This window comes from Triturus cristatus, chromosome 2_1, assembly GCF_964204655.1.
Source record: "Triturus cristatus chromosome 2_1, aTriCri1.1, whole genome shotgun sequence".
Classification (NCBI taxonomy): domain Eukaryota; kingdom Metazoa; phylum Chordata; class Amphibia; order Caudata; family Salamandridae; genus Triturus; species Triturus cristatus.
In genome coordinates this window covers 473,936,883-473,957,171 of record NC_140581.1, presented here as the reverse complement: position 1 = coordinate 473,957,171, position 20,289 = coordinate 473,936,883, and the positions used below count along the sequence as shown (strand labels likewise).

The 20,289-nt window shown below is 49.7% G+C and overlaps 1 protein-coding gene across 1 annotated transcript in view; it reads left to right on the top strand.

Annotated features, from left to right (window-relative positions):
* ANKRD31 (ankyrin repeat domain 31) overlaps window positions 1-20,289 on the top strand; it is an 836,109-nt gene that overhangs the window by 416,180 nt on the left and 399,640 nt on the right. The window contains 1 exon segment of the mRNA XM_085640155.1: window positions 14,075-14,160. Coding sequence (XP_085496281.1) covers window positions 14,075-14,160 — 86 coding nt within the window.

Genomic DNA, 20,289 nt, shown 5'->3' with positions numbered 1-20,289 from the left:
TCTGAGTCTTGACCAACTCCGACGACACCCTCAGCACCACCGAACACCTGCACTTCCAGATCCAAACCAACCCCAACATCACCCTCAGAGGAACCCTCATCTACAGAACCCCGGAGCCCGACCACAGTTCAGCGACTCCATCGCCGACTTTGTCAGCACACACGCCCTTGCCTCCACGGATTACATCCTCCTCGGAGACCTGAACTTCCACCTCGAGAACAACAACGACACCAACTCCACCACACTGATCGACAACCTAGCCAACCTCGGACTCAGACATCTCGTCACAGCACCCACCCACTCTGCCGGCCACACGCTTGACTCCATCTTCACCGCAAGCCCCACGTCTCCTTCAACCACACCACCATCCACTTCACCTTCCGAAAACCCACCACGCACCACCGCACCCAACAGATGCCTCGCCGCTGCTGGAGCAAAGTCACCGAAGACCAGCTATCCACCACCCTTGCCCAGAGTCCACCCGCCGACCCCGACACCGCTGCCGGCAACCTCAGACAGTGGATTGACGACTGCGCCAACACCCTCGCCCTGCTCAAGAAACCCTCCAACAGTCACACCAGCAAGAAAGCCAGCTGGTTCACTGAAGACCTCCAGGCCTCCAAGCAAACCTGCCGAAAGATAGAGAAGAACTGACACCGTGAACGAACACCGGACAGCTACGCAGCCTACAAGAACACCACCCGCAGACACCATCACCTCATCAGATCTGCCAAAAGTGCCTCCTTCAAAGACCGCCTAGACAACAACGCACACAACAACAAAGATCTCTTCAACATCGTGAAGGAACTCTCCTACCTCAGCTCCAACACCAACGACATCCCACCCTCGCAAGACCTCTACGACTCGCTGGCCACCTTCTTCCATCGCAAGATCGCAGACATCCACGACAGCTTCATCGCCACGACAACCACTGAGACCTCCGCCCCAACCGCCTGCTCTCCTGGACCAACAACGACGACGACACCATCAAGACTATGATCACCATTCACTCCGGATCTCCGTCAGACCCATGCCCACACCACATCTTCAATAAAGCCAGCACCGACATCGCACCCCATCTCCGGAAAGTCATCAACATCTCCTTCGAGACAGCAACCTTCCCGGAGAGCTGGAAGCACGCCGAGATGAACGCCTTACTCAAGAAACCCAAGGCGGACCACAAAGACCTCAAGAACTTCCGGCCCATCTCCCTGCTCCCGTTCCCCGCAAAGGTCATATAGAAGACCATCAACAAACAACTGACCCGCTACCTCGAGGAGAACAGCATCCTGGACCCGTCCCAGTCCGTGTTCCGCAGCAACCACAGCACCGAAAGTGCTCTCATCGTTGCCACCGATGACATCAGGACCCTGCTAGATAACAGAGAAACTGTGGCCCTCATCCTCCCGGACCTATCAGCCGCCTTCGACACGGTCTGCCACCGCACACTACGAACATGCCTCCACGACGCCAGGATCCAAGAGAAAGCCCTGGACTGGACCACCTCCTTCCTTTCCGGCAGAACACAGAGCGGCCACCTTCCCCCTTCTGCTCCGAAGCCACCGAGATCACCTGCGGCATACCCCAGGGCTCATCCCTTAGCCCAACGCTGTTTAACATCTACATGGCACCACTCGTCCACGTCGCCAGACTGCACGACCTCAACATCATCTCTTACACCGATGACACCCAGCCGATCCTCTCCCTCACCAAAGACCCCCACACTGCCAAAACCAACCTCCACGAAGGTATGAAGGCCGTCGCCAAATGGATGAGGAACAGCCGACTGAAGCTGAACTGGGACAAGACGGAGGTCCTCATCCTTGGATCCACCCCTTCGGCCTGGGACGACTCCTGGTGGCCGACCGCACTGGGAACAGCGCCAACACCCACCGACCACGCACGCAACCTAGGGTTCATCCTCGACTCCACCCTCTCCCTGACTAAGCAGGTCAACCTGATCTCTTCCTCCTGCTTCAACACCCTCCGCATGCTCCGCAGGATCTACAAGTGGATCCCCACCAAAACAAGAATGGTCAACCAGGCCCTCATCAGCAACAGGTTGGACTACGGAAACACCCTCTACGCAGGAGCCTCGGCCAAACTCCTGAAACGGCTTCAACGCATCCAGAACGCCTCTGCACACCTGATCCTCGACATCCCTCACCGTAGCCACATCACACCCCACCTGAGACACCTGCACTGGCTCCCCCGTCAACAAGAGGATAACCTTCAAGCTCCTCACCCACGCACACAAGGCACTCCACAACAGCGGACCAGCGGACCTCAACAGATGACTCGGCTTCTACACCCCCACCCGCTGGCTCCGCCGACCTCGCCACAGTCCCCCGCATTCGAAGAGCGACCTCCGGTGGCAGATCGTTCTCCCACCTCGCCGCCAAGACCTGGAACACCCTCCCCATCCACCTACGGCAGACCCAAGACCTGCTGACCTTCAGAAGACTCCTCAAGACCTGGCTCTTTGAACAGTAGTAGCATTCCCCACCCCCCAGCGCCTTGAGACCCTCACGGGTAAGTAGCGCGCTTTGCAAATGATATGATTGATTGATGTTTCTAGAGATAAAGATGAGTAAATTTCACATAAAATCACCAGATGGCAGGATAATGCAGTATGAAATGAACGGTTTTTAGACAACTATATATTTAGGATTTTAACCAATTGATTATTTATCTTCCTTATATTTATTGGTGGCAATCATTATTTATTTATATATTTACATATTTATACATGTGTACAAATGCAGGATGACATGCACTTGTATTTGTACATAATTATTTGTGGGTTTATACACCAATACCCAAATGCCCATTTTTTTATAGGGACAATCAATTGTTCAAACCATATCAGATCATTATTGCCAATTTACACAAACGGTATCCATCAACATCTGTATATATATATCTGGAAATGAATATGTCATTGTTCTTCTTATAATTGTTTTACAGACTCATTTATATCCAGTCGGAAACATGAATAATGATTATTTAAAAGCATATTTGTCTATATTTTAGCACATTGCACTCTACACTTAGGCACTTATTTCGATTTCATTGTATGAAAAACAAGTCAGGATACAGGAGAAAAACAGATTTTGCACAAAAAAGATATTGTAAAATGGGATTTCACCTGGTATTGGCGTGTGTTTTGGTATTTTACCAGTATAGAAATGAAAGTCTTCAATTTGCTGCTATGTTTTGAAATGTTCAAAATGGCTAATACAATTCAAGGAATTAACACAAATATGTGAAATTTCTTTCATGCAAATACATGTGGTTAAGTAACGCAAACTGAGATGTCTTCTATGTCCATAATCACGTAGTATCCTGAATGTGAGCACAGTTCACTTTAAATTTTGGACTTACCCAAGTATCTATGTCATGTGATCAAGGCTCTACGGAGCCGAAACGCGCAATGGCGTTGGGTCAATAAAATACCTCTGAGCACTGATCTGGGTCCGTGTCCGTGATTGTTTGGATAAGAAGATATCCAGTCAGCGGAGTCCTTGTTGTATATATATATATATATATATATATATATATATAACAAGCGCAACCTAAAGTGACTCTGTGCAGGATAAAGTTCCAATAAATACACTTGATCTTGCTCTTTGAATCTGTGTATGTAAATATGTGTACGTATATATGTGTATATATATGTATGTATGATGTGTATGTGTGTGTGTGTGTATATATATATATATATATATATATATATCTCCTTAGAACAGGTCCAAGAGGAATTAGGCAAAAGATTTCGAGCAAGAGGTTATGACCAAACACTATTGAATTGTTCAAAGGCTAAGGTTGGGTCCATACCTAGGGAGACATTACTGTTCAAAGAGAGAAGCAGAAAGTCAAGTACTGAGGGAGCAGTGAGAATGATCACGTGCTACAATATGTACCACCAGAGAGTGAGGAACATCCTCGAACCACATTGGAACATAATCCATAGTGACCCTACCTTTAGGCAATCCATGCCAAAAGATCCTCTCCTCTCCTTCAGGCGGGCAAAATCCATGAGGGGTGAACTATGCACTGGCAGCCCTGAAATGGTCAAGTCAGCAGCTTGGCTCACCCCCCCCCCCCCCCCCCCCCCGGGTTCAGAAAATGCCATAAATGCAAGGCATGCACCATTGGTATGAACAAAAGTGAATTTTGAAGCCCACTGTACAATACCCTCTTCAAGATCCGTCACTCCTATAATTGTAGAAGTGACTTTGTAGTATATGTACTACAGTGTTTATACCCTAAGATATACGTAGGCAGCACAAAACACACGGTACACATAATGAACTTACAGCATTTGCGTGCCATAGCCAAGGATGATAAAACATACCCCGTAGCACGACACATCCACGAAAGCCATGGGGGTAACAGTAATGATCTGGTGTACTATGTCATTGATTCAGTCCCGAGTAATGTGAGGGGAGGCAATAGAGAGCAAAGGTTGCGTCGATTGGAATCTTGTTACATAATTATGTTGAACGGCAATATACCTAATGGCCTGAATTCAGATGAAGAACTATATATAAATTTATAACTGCATCAGATAATGGTTTCCTGGAAGCTGTTCCCGTTTCTTCTCAGCCCAGTTTAAGTGTTTTTAAGCCGCATGCAGAAATCGTATCTGTAGCTCACGTTTGTTTTATTCAATAATACTTGGGTTTGCTTTGAGCACAGTTTGAACTCATTTTACAGTTTGTTGGAATTTTTTCGGAGAGCAACCAGAGACAGGGTGGTTGTGGCCTCCTCTTTATCACATATAATGTGCCATTGCTTTAAGGTTGTATGATTTGGACACTTGTCTAAAGCACAGCTTCTAGCAGCTCCTATTTCACTTTACCAAACCTATTTGTAGAGCGGATGCCTAATTGGGCTGGATTTTATGTAATACCATATTGTGGAATACCACATTATTCCACTTTGCAAGCGTATATAACTGGCCTCGGGGCCATTATAGGCTGCGAAACCATGTTGGTCTTAGCAATGGTAATGTTCTGGTTATCATAGGCGAATAGATGCAAGCCTATCATACATGCCCCATGCGTAGCTCTCTTGGAAACCGAAAGAGGCAGAGTGAGTGGCACCTTGTATGTATGATGTGTATACAAGGTTACATGTTTTGCTGTTACTGGTGACAGTGCAACATTTAATAGATGTTGTGACACACATTACATTTTGTAAATGTATTCTTGCATTGCCGTCACAGTCAATTCACAATGAAATGTGTTTTCAGGAATGACAATCAGGAATCAATTGTTGCACTCTGCACCCTATGATATTTTGTTTAATTATTTATGAGTTTTTGTTCAATCACATTTGTAACACAGCGAGCAGCTGAATGAATGATTTACTTTTTGTATATATTATGAATTTCATGTGCTGCACACATCAGTTACTTTCTAGTATGTTTTCAGTGTTTACTCTTAGCTGAGTAGTCCCAAGCAGTACTTAAGTGCTAATAAATGGCGGCCGCGCTATGAGATCAAGGTGGTAGTGACCACTAAAAGGTGTTGTCCCATGTCAGTTTCTGCCAAATAATAAATACCTTTTTTGGATTCCTTGTTGCCCGAGCCTGCTTTTGGGAGAAGAAGGGCAGGAATGCAACTGATATAAATATATGTATGTGTGTGTGTACAAGTGTATTTTAATGTTCAGGCAAAAATGTGCTATTCAGCTGTTATTTAATCTGATTCAAGCATGTGAATCTATGAAAGATCCAATACCGGAGTAAGACAATTAGTTACTTACCTATAATTGTAGTTCTCCAGTAGTGGTAGCTTTAATAGATTCACATGTGGCCCACCCTCGTCCCCTGAGAGGCTCACCTTCTCTTTCATGTGGTGTTTATTCTCACTTGTGCTCTAAAATCTGAAGGACTTAAGGTTCTCAGAGGAGTGTTCTAGAGGCTGACACAACCTGATTGGTTGGAGCTTAAGTTTAGGCTTCTTTTTTTAATGACTAGGATATGTTACTAAACTAAACGTCTCCAGGCCTTTCTAGTCTATCTTTATAATTGCATTGCTTTCAAATGGTAACGCAGGACTCCCACATCGACGATTGGTAATGATTCATGCCTATGAATCTATGAAAGATACCAATACTGGAGAGCTACAGTTACAGATAAATAACATCTTTTCTTGGGATCACCGAGTGGGTCGAGCCAGTCGCTGGATACCCAGAAGGCGGCCTCGCCTTTGGCCCCGGAGCTCTCACTACAGGATGTCATGGGCGCGCTCGAAGGGATGCAGACTTCGATTGGGAGACAGTTTGATGCCCTGGCGCATAAGGTGGACGCCATCTTGGTGGATGTCAACCTGATCCGTGCGGACTTGGGCAAAACGAATGAACGGGTTAAGAACCTGGACCTCAAGACCACGGGCCTCACCGATGATGTCACGGAACTGCAGACCTAGGTTCGTAAGCTGAGGACCGAGAGTGATCTCGCCGCCCGCCGGCTGGAGGACTTTGAGAGCCGGGCCAGGCGCAACAACGTGCGCGTCATCTGGGTCCCGGAGTCCTCGGATGAGGCTTCGGTTGACCTGCTTGTCGAGGACTTGGTGCTTAATCATCTGCAGCCTAAGGGTCTTGGAAAGTTCTTTGCGGTTGAAAGGGCCCATAGAGTGCCGGGTGGGAGGCCCAAGGCGGGTGCCCCGCCGAGGCCGAACGTCGCCCGGCTCTTTCATTTTCGAGATCGGGACGCTATCCTGCAAGCATCGAGGGTGACGGGCCCGGTCCCCTTCCAGAACGCGTCGGTGAATTTCTATCCGGACTTCACCCAGCAGGTGTAGAGGCAGAGACAGGGCTTTCTGGGGGTGAAGAGGCGGCTCCGGGAGAGGGATCTGAAGTATGCCATGCTCTTCCCTGCCAGATTACGTGTGGTGCACGAAGATCGGACATTCTTCTTTGACTCTCCTGTTATGGCCGATGAATGGCTGGACGCTTTGCCCCGACGACGGACGGGGGCGGACACTGCCGAGGATGGAGACAGTGGCCGGGATGGGCAGGGCTGATTTTTCGGAGCCGGTCTGACTCGATTTGGCTATATTTGAAGACTTGAATAGAGTGCAGTAAATGCGGAGGGTTGCGGGAGGACGAGGGGTGCTCTTTTCCTCCCTTAGGGTACTTTTTGTAGATTTGGGGTTTTTGTAGGGCGACAGGCACACTGCAAGTTGGGGGGGCTTTGTAAGCTGCAGCAGGGGTGCAGGGTGGGGGGGGTTTCTGGGATTTTGGGTTTGTTGTTGGGGGGGTTTATTTCTGCAAGGCATGGTGATTATTTCCAGGACTGTTCCATGGTGGCTCTTCGGGTGTGGGGTGGGCCTCTTTACGTTTGAGGATGGGGGGTAGGGGTTTAAGTGTTATAAGCTGGAATGTTAATGGTTTGGGGGATCGCATTAAGCGTGGGATTGTTTTGCAATTCTTGAAACGGTCAATGCCGGATGTTGCCCTGCTGCAGGAGACGCATCTTATAGGTAATACGTGCTATGCTCTGAATAGGAAGGGTTATAAATTCATAGCCCATTCGGGATTCTCTTCCGGGTCCAGGGGTGTGGGCATCCTAGTCAGAGCCTCGCTGCCATTTGAGGTGGACTCCACCATTGTTGATGATAGGGGGAGGTTTGTGGCGGTGGCGGGGCGGTGGGAAGGAAGAACTTTGGTTTTGGTTTCGGTTTATGTCCCGCCGGCCCTGCAGGCCTCCACGTTCACAGATCTGGGTAGGGCCTTGCTGGATCTCCCGGGGGGTATGCTTGTGGTGGGAGGTGATTTCAACGCTGTTGGCTCCGGTCTGCTGGATAGACACCCGCCCAGAGACACAGGGGGGGCTCAGAAGTGGCTTCCAGACTTCCTAGACACGCTTGGCCTGATAGACTGCTGGAGGCTCCGGCACCCCACACAGAGCCAATACACGTTCCACTCCGGGGCACATGGTAGCCTTTCCAGGATTGATTACCTACTCACTCTGGCTGCGCATGCCTCATTGGTCTCCGAGGCGAGGCACATGGCGCGTGGTATATCGGACCATTCGCCAGTATGGATCCGGCTGGATCTAGGTCGGGAGGGAGGAGGAAGGGTGGCCCCTATCAACCCGTGGTATTTCCGAGACCCCAAGATGCGCAGCGCGCTGGTAAAGAAAGTAGATAATTTCTTCAAGGACAATCAGGGATCCGTGGACTCGGCAGTGTCGCTGTGGGAAGCATTTAAGACCGTGCTCCGAGGGGAAGCCCTCTCCCTTGTAGTAGCTGCCAAGCGGCGGAGAGATGGTGAGGTTCTGCAGGTTGAGGAGGAGATCGCGGCTCTGGAGGGAGCGCTAGAGGAGGAGGTTACAGAGGCCTCACTGCATGAGCTTTGCTTGAAGCAAACTGAGTATAAGGACCTGGTGACGAACGCCGCTAAGACCCTCAGTAGGGAACAGCAGGGCCGTTTGTATGATGTAGGTGACAAGGCAGGGAAGCTCCTGGCTTGGCTGGACAGAAAAGAACGGGTCAATAGAGTTGTGCCAGAGTTGACGGGAGAGAGGGGAGAGGCGATTGTGGAACCTGAGAGGATTGTAAAGTGTTTCTCGGACTATTTCTGTAGGGTTTATGCTTCAGTGTCGGACAGGCCGCCCGAGGACTCGTGTGACCTCCTCCGTGATATCGAGTTGCCCTGCCTCTCCGATATAGATAGGGACGATCTAGATGGTGACATAACGGTTGACGAGGTGGCGGGGGCCATCCGCGCGTTAAACTCGGGCAAGGCCTCGGGACCGAACGGCTTGCCGGTCGATCTGTACAAGCGGTTTCCGGATAGGGTCGCCCCTCACCTGCGCGCCATGTTTGTGGAGGCGCGGGAGAGTGGGACCCTCCCGTTGGACCAGCGACTGGTGGTTATACACAAAGAGGGCAAACCCCGAGATAAGTGCGCCTCATATAGGCCTATCTCACTCCTTAACGCAGAGCCGAAAATTCTGGCCAAAATCCTGGCGACCCGATTGATTAGGGTACTCGGTGACTTGGTCCACCCGGATCAATCCGGCTTCATCCCGCACCGAAACACAGCGTTAAATCTTCGGCGCCTCCATGGCGTAATCGCCAGGGCGGGCACGCTGCGTGAACCAGCTATTGTGGCGTCTCTCGACGCCACGATGGCCTTTGACACGGTGGAATGGGCATATTTGTGGGCCGTGCTGACCAAGTTCGGCTTTGGCCACGGTTTTGTGAGCTGGGTGAGGTTGCTGTATGAGGGGCCTCTTGCGAGTGTGGTGGTGAATGGTCGGGCGTCGACTCCGTTTCAGCTTGGGAGGGGTACTCGGCAGGGTTGTCCCTTGTCGCCTTTGTTGTTCGCCCTCGCCCTTGAGCCGCTGGCTGCGTGGATACGTTGGCACCCGGATATACGGGGCCTTAGATGGTCGCCTGAACACGAGGACCGTATTTCGCTCTATGCTGATGATATCCTGCTGTATCTTGCCTCACCCAAGAAATCACTTATAGTGGTCTGTGACGTACTCACATCATTTGGTAGGAACTCGGGTCTCGTTATCAACTGGAGTAAATCGTATTTGTATGTTCTTAGTGGCGAGGTACCACCGATCCCTAGAACATGTTCGATACAGGTCGCTCAGCAGGGCTTCGTGTACTTGGGGATCTTTATCTCCATGGACCCTGCTGTGCGATATGAGAAGAACCTGCTCCCCCCCCTGGCACGCCTGAGGCGGGATGTTGAAGGCTGGCGGAGGCTGCCGCTCTCCCTCGTTGGGCGTGCGGCCCTGTTCAAAATGATGTCTCTTCCCCGCTTCCTCTACGCACTGCAGAATACTTTGGACTGGGTACCGGCCAAATACTTTCGGGAGGTCGAAGGCCTCCAACGAACGTTGCTGTGGGATGGGCGGCCGCGAATAGCTATTGCAAAGTTGACGCTTCCATGGTACGACGGGGGCATTGCGCTCCCAGACATCCGACGGTACTATTGGGCCACCCAGCTGAGCGCGATTAATCATGGGTTGTATGGCCCTGCCCTCAGCCCTGGGTATGCCATGGACAGGTGGCTGCTGCGTGGTGGTAACTACTACAGGGCGTTGTACTCGCGGTCCCTAGACTCGTCCCTCACGGGGCCCACTGGTGTGGCAGTGCGTGTGTGGAAGATGGCAACTGACTCGCTGGGCTGGAAGGATAGGCTCACCCTCGCTACCCCGCTGTTTGAATCGGAGATGCTGGGAAGGCTTTGGCACACAAAAGGTTTTGATAAATGGGACCTGATCGGCATCTCCAGGGTGGGAGATGTGCTGAATAAGGGGAAGGTAAAGTCCTTTGAAGAGTTGCAGATGGAGTATGAGCTGTGGCCTTCCGAGTGTTTCCGATATATTCAGGTGCGTCACGCCCTCCGATCAGTCCTCGTAGAGGGTGAGAAGGTGCCTGAGTCCTCTCCTTTGGAGGACCGGGTCCTTGATGGCCATATGCCCGAAAGCACGATCTCGCTCATCTATAAGAAACTGATCAACGTCCGGGCGGACATGCTTCTGGGGCTGCGGGACCAGTGGACTAGGGATGGCCTCGAGTTGGATGATGAGGATTGGCAGTCTGCTGTTTCCTCTCCTAAGGAGGTTGCGATCCCGTCGCGTCTGAGGCTGGTGCAGCTTAAAATACTGCATCGAGTGTATGTGACGGGGCCAAGGCTGGTTCACATGGGATTCTCGGAGGACGGCCTATGTAGGAGGGGATGTGGTATGGTGGGTACTTTCCTGCATATCATTTGGGAATGTGGTGTCATTACGGAATTCTGGAGGAGAGTCCATGCAGTGATGGGGGAGGTGACGGGCATTGCTATGCAGCCGGAAGCGCGGTGTTGCCTCCTGAATGTCTGGGGGCCCACTGACCACGATGCGGCACAGACCCAATGGGTGACTCTGGGCAACATGGTCGCTAAGAGAGATATCGCGCGACTGTGGGGTTCCGCGGGGCCCCCCACATTGACCGCGTGGAAAGAAAATATGGACTGGAGTATGCTAAGGGAGAAGACGGTATATTGCGCTAGAGGCCGCCCCCGGAAGTGGCACGCCATCTGGGGGCGGTGGAATCAATACAGGGGGGGAATATGTGTTGCCCCGGATCTGGATCCTCCCGAGGAACAGCTTTCCTCCTGACCTTCTTCCCAGCTCAGTATGGTTAATGGACCCTTTTTTGGCCTCTGCTCTCCCCCCTTCTTCCTCTTTACACTGTACTGTAACTGGTAGATGAGTGGGGTCCAGCCTCCCCTGGGGGGCTTTCACCATGGGCTTTCAGTGTTCTTGCCTTGCTGGGGTTTGTTGTGTGTTTTGTGTTTACTTAAAATTGAACCTTTGCACTTCTCCTGTCACGCTACTGGGGACGCATCTCTGTTTCTATATATCGATGCTGCCGAACCTCCGGGTTGTCGGCTGAATAGCTGTGTCCTCACTTTTGAAAATAAAGGTTTTTATAAAAAAAATAAAAAAAAAAAAGACATCTTTTCTTATTTTTCAAGGCCTGTAAAGCCGGAATGCAACATGGGAATGCAGGTCCTGCTGTTTTTGCCAAAGTCATGCCAGGATCAAGGCCGTCTGATCTAGTAGGGGCATTTGTTGGATGGGAGTGTATCCTGAATGGTAAACATGTATGTAACCCTGCCCTCACTCAACCACCCTGATGTTAAAATTGGTATCCTCGCTGTTGTTGGCCAAGTCAGCACACTATTATAGTGTGTGTGCCAAGGCATAGGCCTGTCCTCAGTGATTCCCTTTTCTAAATTCTGGAGGAGCAGCAAGCGTGATCTCTTTACCCACATGGGACTACTGTCCATGCACTGAGTTGTTAACCTGAAGGGGTGGTGGCAACATTATTTATTATTATTGATAGGTTTTATGTAATGCTAACTAGGTCGTAGGTATAAGTGCGCTTTACATATAATGTGAGACCCTTAGATTCAAGTACATGCAGAGATGAAGAGAATAGTTAGGCAGTTAGGGCGATTAGTATGCGGACAATTCGAACAGCATGAGCTAATGGAGTAAATGACATATTAGACAGCTGAACCAATCAGTCAACCGACCGCCACAAAGGGTCTGGTCAGAAAGAGTGTGAGCTATCTCAACATAATAAATGTGTAATAAATTATTTGTTGAGGAGAAGGTGATTCAGGTCCCTTATGAAGCAGGAGAAGTAGGGGTTGCAGCGGAGATCTCTAGGGAGTGAGTTCTATATCCTGAAGCATTTCCAAAAAAAAGAGAGCGCCTAGGTAGATTTCCTTTTCAGTTTGGGATGTATTAGAAGACATGAGTAAGAGCATCTAAGAGTTCTGGCTCTTCCTGCTTTCAAAGGTTTATTATCTACATCATTGGGTGTGTGTGTGTGAAGGTCTTTGCGGGTGAGGCAAGCACTCTTGTAAATACATCTTCCTTCGATGGGAAGCCAGTTGAGGATCTTGAGGGCCGGTGTTATATGTTCAAACCGTTAAAAATCTGTTGGGAGCCAGGCTGCTATGTTGAGGACTGTTCTTAAGGGGGCGAGGTGAATTTTTGGGATCCCTGTGAAGATGGTGTTCCCACAGTCTAGTTTGGAGAGAACTAGAGATTGTACTACCATTTTAAAGTCCTTTGTTGACACATTTTTGTCCAGGTTGATGCTTAAGGCCTCTACAGAGCTGGACAGAGTGAGAGAGCAATTTAGTGCATCTAGTTTTTTTAGCCAGTCGCGGATTGGTAGAGGGTTATTTTTAGGGGACAACGATGTTCAGTTTCGTTGGATTGATAATACAGAGCATAGTCTAGTCATAAAGTTCTGCTTAGATGCAACACCCAGACCCTTTCCTCCATTACTGGAGTGGAGGAAGCAAAACAGACACGGAAATAAAAGTGAATAGAGGCAGGGTTATCAATCGAAATTCTATAAGGACCTTTTAGAATGATGTGGTATCTGGGGTTGTCTGTCTAGACTTTTTATTACAGAATCATTCAATGGTTCTTGCTCAGCATGTTTAGATTCAAACTGCTAACAGGTTCGATGGGGAAAAAAACGGAATCTTGAAAGCAGCAGTTGGTGGCTGGAGCTTTTTTTAATGGCATAAACTTCAAACCTGGTTTGGATAAAAACTGTGGACTCGGTTATTTTAGTTTACTACAAAAAGGACTACTGATTAGTCATTCCTGAGCACTGGCATTTGATGAAAGGTAAGGAAGAGGTGAGTCAGTAGACTCTCCAGGAGTGAGGAAGTTTCAGTGAAGGGCATGCCTTTTTGTCTTTTCCTGACTACACATTAAGGATGGCTGATAACAGCCAGGTTACACGTTTTCACAAAATTATGTGTGGCCCAAGTGCCGAAATCCAATGCATACCAAGAAATTACTTACCTGTAACTGCAGTACTTTAGTTTTGGTAGCTTTCAGAAACCTCCCTCCATCTTTCCTAGTCGGATGCTCACTACCTTTTATGCTTGTTCTATGAAATCTGAGTTACTGCAGCTCAAAGCGCAGAGAGGAGGAGGGGGCCGAAAGCTTTGAACTTTCACCTAATTGCCTGAAATTTGGATTGTTTCAAATGAGGTGCATGTGCTGCACAACAAGCACTGTTGGAGGGTGATTAGCCATTTGGGGAGTGTTTATTGTTCTTTTAAAGGTTGTGGGGATTCCTAATCTGACAAATGGGAAGGATTCTAGCTTGTGAATCTATGAAAGATCCAATGCTGGAGAACTCGAGTTACAGGTAATGAACTAATTACTTTCAGCATCGCTGCTCAGACCTCATCAAGCAAGGTTATTATCAAACTGTTGATCATTCATTCATTTTATTCATAGCATAAGTACTCATGACCATTGAAGTCTTCTGTTACCGGTACCAAATAGTGTAACTTTAGGGTACAGCAATACCTTGGTTTTGACAGAGGAATTACTATCCACAATTGACTTCATGTTGAGTTTGAATCTCCTAATCTATTGTTACCATGCTATTTGTAGCTTGTATGAAGCTTCGCCCACCTGGATCCCTTGTTTCGTGGGTATTTTCAGATGCGGTTGTAAACTTTGGAAGTGCGCTTCTGTAGTAAACAATGATTTGTCTTGTTGCAGAACTTCCTTCCCCTGAGATTCAGCTCATTTGCAGAGTTAGTCAGCGGTGGAAACACAGTCAGATTAAAGAGATGTTGGTAGATCAGGTAGGTCAATGTGCTTTATATACAGATATATTTTTGTAATGTGTCATAGAAACAAAATGTGGTATGTAAATATGTAAGTATTTACCAGAGCCTTTTTTTTGTGTGAAAATTGTTAAATTTTCAGATCATACATTGTACAAGGTAGTGCATTGGGTGGAGCAAGGTGTAAATATTTGCATCTTTCCAACTTTTTCGACGTGCACTTCTCAATCGCTGATAATAGTATGGCCATGTGGCACCATAACAGTGTGTGTGTGTGTGTGTATTAGTCACTTAAATCTGGATCGGATACCTCAGGCGGAGGGGCGCATATGTTTCCTTGGAATGAGTTCCATTGCCCCCATATCCGCACCCCCTTATCCATGCTGCCAGTGGCTCGAGCACTAGAGCAAACAAGAGTGGGGACAGGGGACGGTCCTGTCTGGTCCCGCGCCCCAAGGGGAAGTCGCCCGTTAACCACTACATGTGCCATTGGCTGTGTATACAGAAGCTGAACCCATGCGCAGAATTTGGGGCCAAAACCAAAATGCTGTAGCACTGCAAATAGAAAGAGCCATTCCACCCGATCAAAGGCCATACTGGCGTCTAAGGAGAGGATGGCCGCCTCTTCCTGGATAGTAGGTATGCGAGCCATCACGCGGTGAAGCCGTCTCGGGTTCATCGCCGTATTCCGGCCTGGTATAAAACCATATTGGTCGGGGTGTATAAGGGTCTTGAGAGAAGGCTGGAGCCTGGTCCCCAGTGCTTTCGCTAATATTTTCGCTTCTGCATTGAGGAGCGAAATTGGGCGGTAGGAGGTGCATTCCTGTGGGGGTTTACCCGGTTTTGGGATCGCCACAAGTGTTGCTACCCTCTGGTCTCTCTTCTAGGCTGGTCTCGTACATCCTCAACAAGTGTGGCACCAGTGTATCTGCTTCTTTTTCGTAGAGCTCCACGGGAATACCGTTAGGACCCAGTGCCTTACCTGGTTGGAGCCTTCTAATAGCTGCCGTAATTTCATCAACTGTGAGAGTTGCCTCCAGTGTTTGTACCTCTTGAGGTGTTAGCTTGGGCAGACTTATGTCTCTAAAAGGCCAGATTCTCCTCTACGGTTGCTTTTGCATTGGGTGTGTAAACTGTCTAGTAGTGTTGCGCGAAAGCTGTGACTATGTCATGTGGGTCTGTTATCGTCTCCCCATTGGCTAATTGTAGTTGTGCTACCCAACGACTGGCTCGCTCCTTTTTATCTAGCCAGGCAAGGAGCTTGCCGGCTTTGTCTCCCACTTCATATATAGTGTATTGTGTTTTCCTAGCTCTGGCCTTTGCGTCTTCCCACATGTTGTTCCTGTATGCTTGTTTCTCAAGGTCTAATGTGTGGGTTGTGTCATCATTTGGGTCTCCTGCGTGCTCACTTTCCACCTGGCGCACCGCTTGTTCAAGCTCCCGTACCTGCTGTGCCTTGTCTCTCTTATGTGAGGTGATTGATGAAATAACCTGTCCGCGCAGAACTGTCTTATACGCTTCCCATAGGGTGATGGGAGAGGTTACTGAGTGTGCGTTTTCTTGAAAGTAGTGCCCTGAGGCTTCGTGCAGGTCTTTCCATATGGTTGGGACTTTCAGGTATCCAGGGTATATGGGGTATGTGCGCCTCCTCCCAGTGTGGTGTGATGTCTATGTCACTGATATAGGGGAATGGTCAGATATTCCTCTGGGGAGGTGTGTGATCTCCGGACTCTGGACTCTCTCTAGGCTTGTCGGGGAGGTGAGGATGTAGTCTATCCTAGACATGCGTTTGTGTGCACCTGAGTGGTATGTGTACTAGCATGTCATGGGGTAGCAAGTGTGCCAAACGTCCACCAGCCCAAGCGTGTCTATGAATTCTCGTACGTGTGGGGAAGACGTCCCCTGGTCTCTCAGCGGGTGTCTTTCCCATGTGACGTCTAGCGTGGCATTAAAGTTGCCCCCCACGATCAATTCCCCTTGAGAGAGTGAAAGCAGGAATCTACCAAGGGCCAGGAAGGCCAGATTGTGAAGTGCAGGAGGAACATATACTGAGACTAGATTGTATGCTCGCCCTTCCCACTGACAGGAGAGCCCTGCAAAGCGTCCTTGATCGTCTGTCTGAGCTCCTTGTATCACCAGTGGGCATCTTTTCCGAACCAATATTCCTACCCCCCCCGGATCCTGATGTGAATTCGGATTGTGCCAATCATCCCAACACCTCCGTTCTCGCCACTGGACCACACATCTCACGGGAAAGCAAGAAGTGATCAAGTCTGCTATATACCGCGCAGACTGGCGCGTAGCAAGTGTAAGTCCGTTCCTCTAGATGTGTTTCACGCCAGACATTTATGCATTGAAGACTATCCATCACTTCCCTCTGGGAAGTTGTCATGTTCGTTTTGGTGGGCGCCTATCCAGTGTCCCATCCAGTACACAATTAAAATTACCAGCCCTAATTAATGGTATCCCAATGTATGGGAGGAGGAGATTCTCCATAGTACTAAAAAATGTACCATCATCCGTATTTTGGGCATAAACATTCACCAGGCACACCTCTACACCATCAAAGTCACCATGCACATATCTGCCTTCCACGTCCGCCTCGTATTTACGTAGCTTGACCGGGAACCTGTGGGGCTATCCATATGGCCACTCCCTTGGCATAAGTAGAGAAAGTGGATGCGAACAGCTGCCCCCTCCATTTTTTGTGAAGTTTCTGTGTCGCAGTGTCTCGGAGGTGTTTCTCCCGTAACATAGCCACCTGGGTGCCCTGTCGTCTCAGGTATGTTTTTCTGCTATAGACCTTCACAAATGAGTTTAACCCTCTCACATTCCATGTTATAATTTTGTCCTGTCTCATTTCCGCCAGTAGTTGCCAGCCCAATCCATTGTATGTGCAACCCATTCATCGCTGCCAGGGAGTCCCATAACCTGAACAATTAGAACAACCCTCCCTCCCGGGTAGACACTGTATTAACAGATCGTAGATCCCCATATGATCTCCTGTCCCAAACCCCTCCCCCCCCCTCCTCTGATATATTAACGGGCAAACTTTAGCTGTTCTATCATGAAACATGCATAACAAAAAACAATAATACACATGCATTCCTCAAAGAAGCCCCAATCTATCCAGAGCCTTAGTGGCTGTCCCCACCATATGTGTTTCCTGTAGGAAGACCACTGATGGAGCATGTCTCTTGAGATGTGCCATATAGGCCATTTACGTTCCAGGATATTAAAGTAAGAGGGGGGCACAGCGTGTGTGTGCACTCTGGCTGTGAGTGTGCAAGGCCGGGAACTACGTCCCCAGGGGCACAGGAGAGATTGTTGGACATCGGAGCTGTATTTGCGGGTTATCAGTGTCCACATGCATTAACCTTGAAGTGTACTGTATCAGCATTTGGTGTTCTAACATAAATGAGTTTAAAATTACAAACTTAAACAGAACCCCTTCCCCCTCCTGTTAGACGGATTTCCAACTACCCGCCACCCCAACTTTGCAGAGTGCTTTAGTCCCATAAAGAGTATTTGCTTGTGAGCTGGAAGGCATCCGGAGCACTTTGAACATCCCCATGCCCCTTGTGGAGTTCAGTTTGTTACAAGTAAGTATGGCATTGGGTATCAAATGTAGCGTTTCCACTCGCGCCCCAGATGGGCCTGAGCAGTTTGGCTAAACCATTCGGAGCAGTCTCTGCTGTAGTTTTAAGTCTTAGTTGTAGGCTTTAAGAGTGTTCCCTTTTTGCAGTCTTGCGAGTCTGGTGCTGGACAACATCATTCTTCATTTCCCTGTCTCTGTCTGTGGTTGGTCTTCTTCACCACCTACTTGCCTCAGGTCTTGCGATGTCACCCTAGGTGGACGACGCTGCTGTTGTCTACCATCTCTTTTCGACCCATTGGCCTGGTGGCAGCCTCCAGCCAGTCGTGGGCCTCCTCGGGTGTGTCAAAAAACTAAGTCTTCCCATCTGCCACACAAAAAGCTTTGCTGGGAACAGCAGCGAAAAGGTGAGTTCCCTGCGTCTGAGTTCTTTTTTGACTTCGAGGAAGCTTCTTCTCTGCTTTGTGACCGCTGCCGTGTAATCTGGAAAGAATGAGACCACTGAGTTCTCTATGAGCAATGGCGGAGCCACCCTTGCTGTCTGTAGGATGGCGTCTCGGTCACGGAAGACGAAAATTTGCGCCAAAATTGGTCTGGGGGGGGGGGGGGGGAGGGGGTGCCCCGGGGCTCTCTCCACCAAGGAAAAAACTGGAGAGTCCCCTCGGCTGGAGCTGAGTCTTGATGAGCTCCTCTATGTTCAAGTCCATTGCTGGCCCTCCTTTGGACTCAGGAGCGCCCGTAATTCATACATTGTTGCGTCTGGACCTGCCTTCTTGGTCGTCCAGCTTTGACCCCATTAACCGGTTTTCTGCTTCCAATTGTTGGACTTTCCGTTGCAGGGTGGTGGTGTCTTTCATGAGTGTCGCCATAGCATTATAAACCTCAGTCACTCTCGAAGCCATTTTTTTGAAAATCTGTGCGGAGGAACGAGACATCTGCTGAGATTGATCAAACTGTCGTTTGGACGTTAGTTAGGGCGGACATTATATCTTGTAGTGTGACCTCAGGTTGGCCTTCAGGCGTTAAGCTAGTTTCAGTGGGGGCATTGCGGTCGGCTGTGTCCGAGGTGTCTTTTGAGTATGCACATTTGTCCAACTTGACCTGCTAGGTCATGCACTGGCCCCGGCCCCCCATCTTTATCTATTCGCTGGGGTGGCGCTGTGTCCGGTCCAGATGCAGGGCAGTACTCACCGCCTGCCTTGAGGCGGAGTGCTACTAGCGGTCTGTCGGGTTTCCTGCCCCGCAGTAAGGGAGGCTGTGGAGGTCAGTGTCAATGCAGGCCCCAGGCCCGTTAAGAAATTGCCATGGTGGTCTTTATGTCTGACAATTGTTCATGACCACAGCCGGTCCACCTGGAGCCCCGAGTGGATGCCGTTTGAAATGATCAGATTCTGTACGCCTTTGATTCCGTACACTACTAAATCGCTGAAGCCAGTAGCAGGCCAGTGATGGTATGGTACCAGGGGTGTCTAGGCCGCCCTGCGCCCACGTGCGTGTCGGGGCCGTTCACCCGGGCCCGGGCTTATTGCTGCTGCGTATTGGTGGGGATCAGTGCCCGCGGGGCAGGGATGGTGCTTCCCCCTATCCGTCTCTGGTACCTCTTTTAATGGATTGTGGCTGCCCATGTGTCGACAGTGTTGGGGCGCGGAGCGGCCTCGCCCCCCCTGTTGGCTGCTTTGGATCTTCCTGCAGGCCCCACACAGTCCTTCCAGTGCCCGGATGGGCGTGCAGGGCGGGGAAGATGGAATGTGTCCCTGCTGTCTGTTGAATACTGTCTCCTGCCTTTGCACGTGGTCCCACCGGCAAGGGCTCTCTTCAGCTGGGGTGGCGTGCTACGCATGGCCCCAGCTTCAGTTGCTGCTGCAGGCCGCTCTGCGTTCTTGCCGCTCGGTGTCTGCAGAGGCTGTGGTGTGGGCTCTTGAGTAGGATCGCAGGATACAGTTGGCACTCTTCCCCCCCCCCCCCCCCCTCCATTGGTTACTGGTACCTCTCTTCGTGGTTGTAGTGGCCCGTGCGTCGACGATATGTGGGCCGCAGAGAGGCCTCACTTTTCTGTTAGATGCCGCAGTGCTGCATACGGGCCTCGTATAGTCCTTCCAATTCCCGAGTGGACGTGCGGGGCGAGGATGATGGGATGGTTTCTCGCGTATTCGCCCTGTGCCGTTCGTCTCCCGCTGTTGTTTATGGGCCGCGCCGATTTGACCACTTCCGTTCCGGACCGCTGTTTTACGCAAGGCCCCTGCTGTAGTCGCGACTGAGGGCCGCTCCGCGTTCTCGCCTCTCAGTGTTCACAGTAGCTGCGTTGCCGGTTCCGAGTGTGGTCGTATAGTGCCTCGAGTGTTCCGGTGCCAGAATTTTGCCTTTGGGGTCTAATTTTGTCCGGATTATTGGGCGGATTTTACGGGGATATCTCAGCGTTTGCCGGAGCTGTTCTAGGTTGCGTCCATCACGCTCGGCTGCAACCAGAGGCTTTTTATTAGTTTGTCAAACTGGGCAGGGGAGCCTTTTGAAGTGACATATTTGAAGTTTGTTTATGTTAAAACAGTACTTTT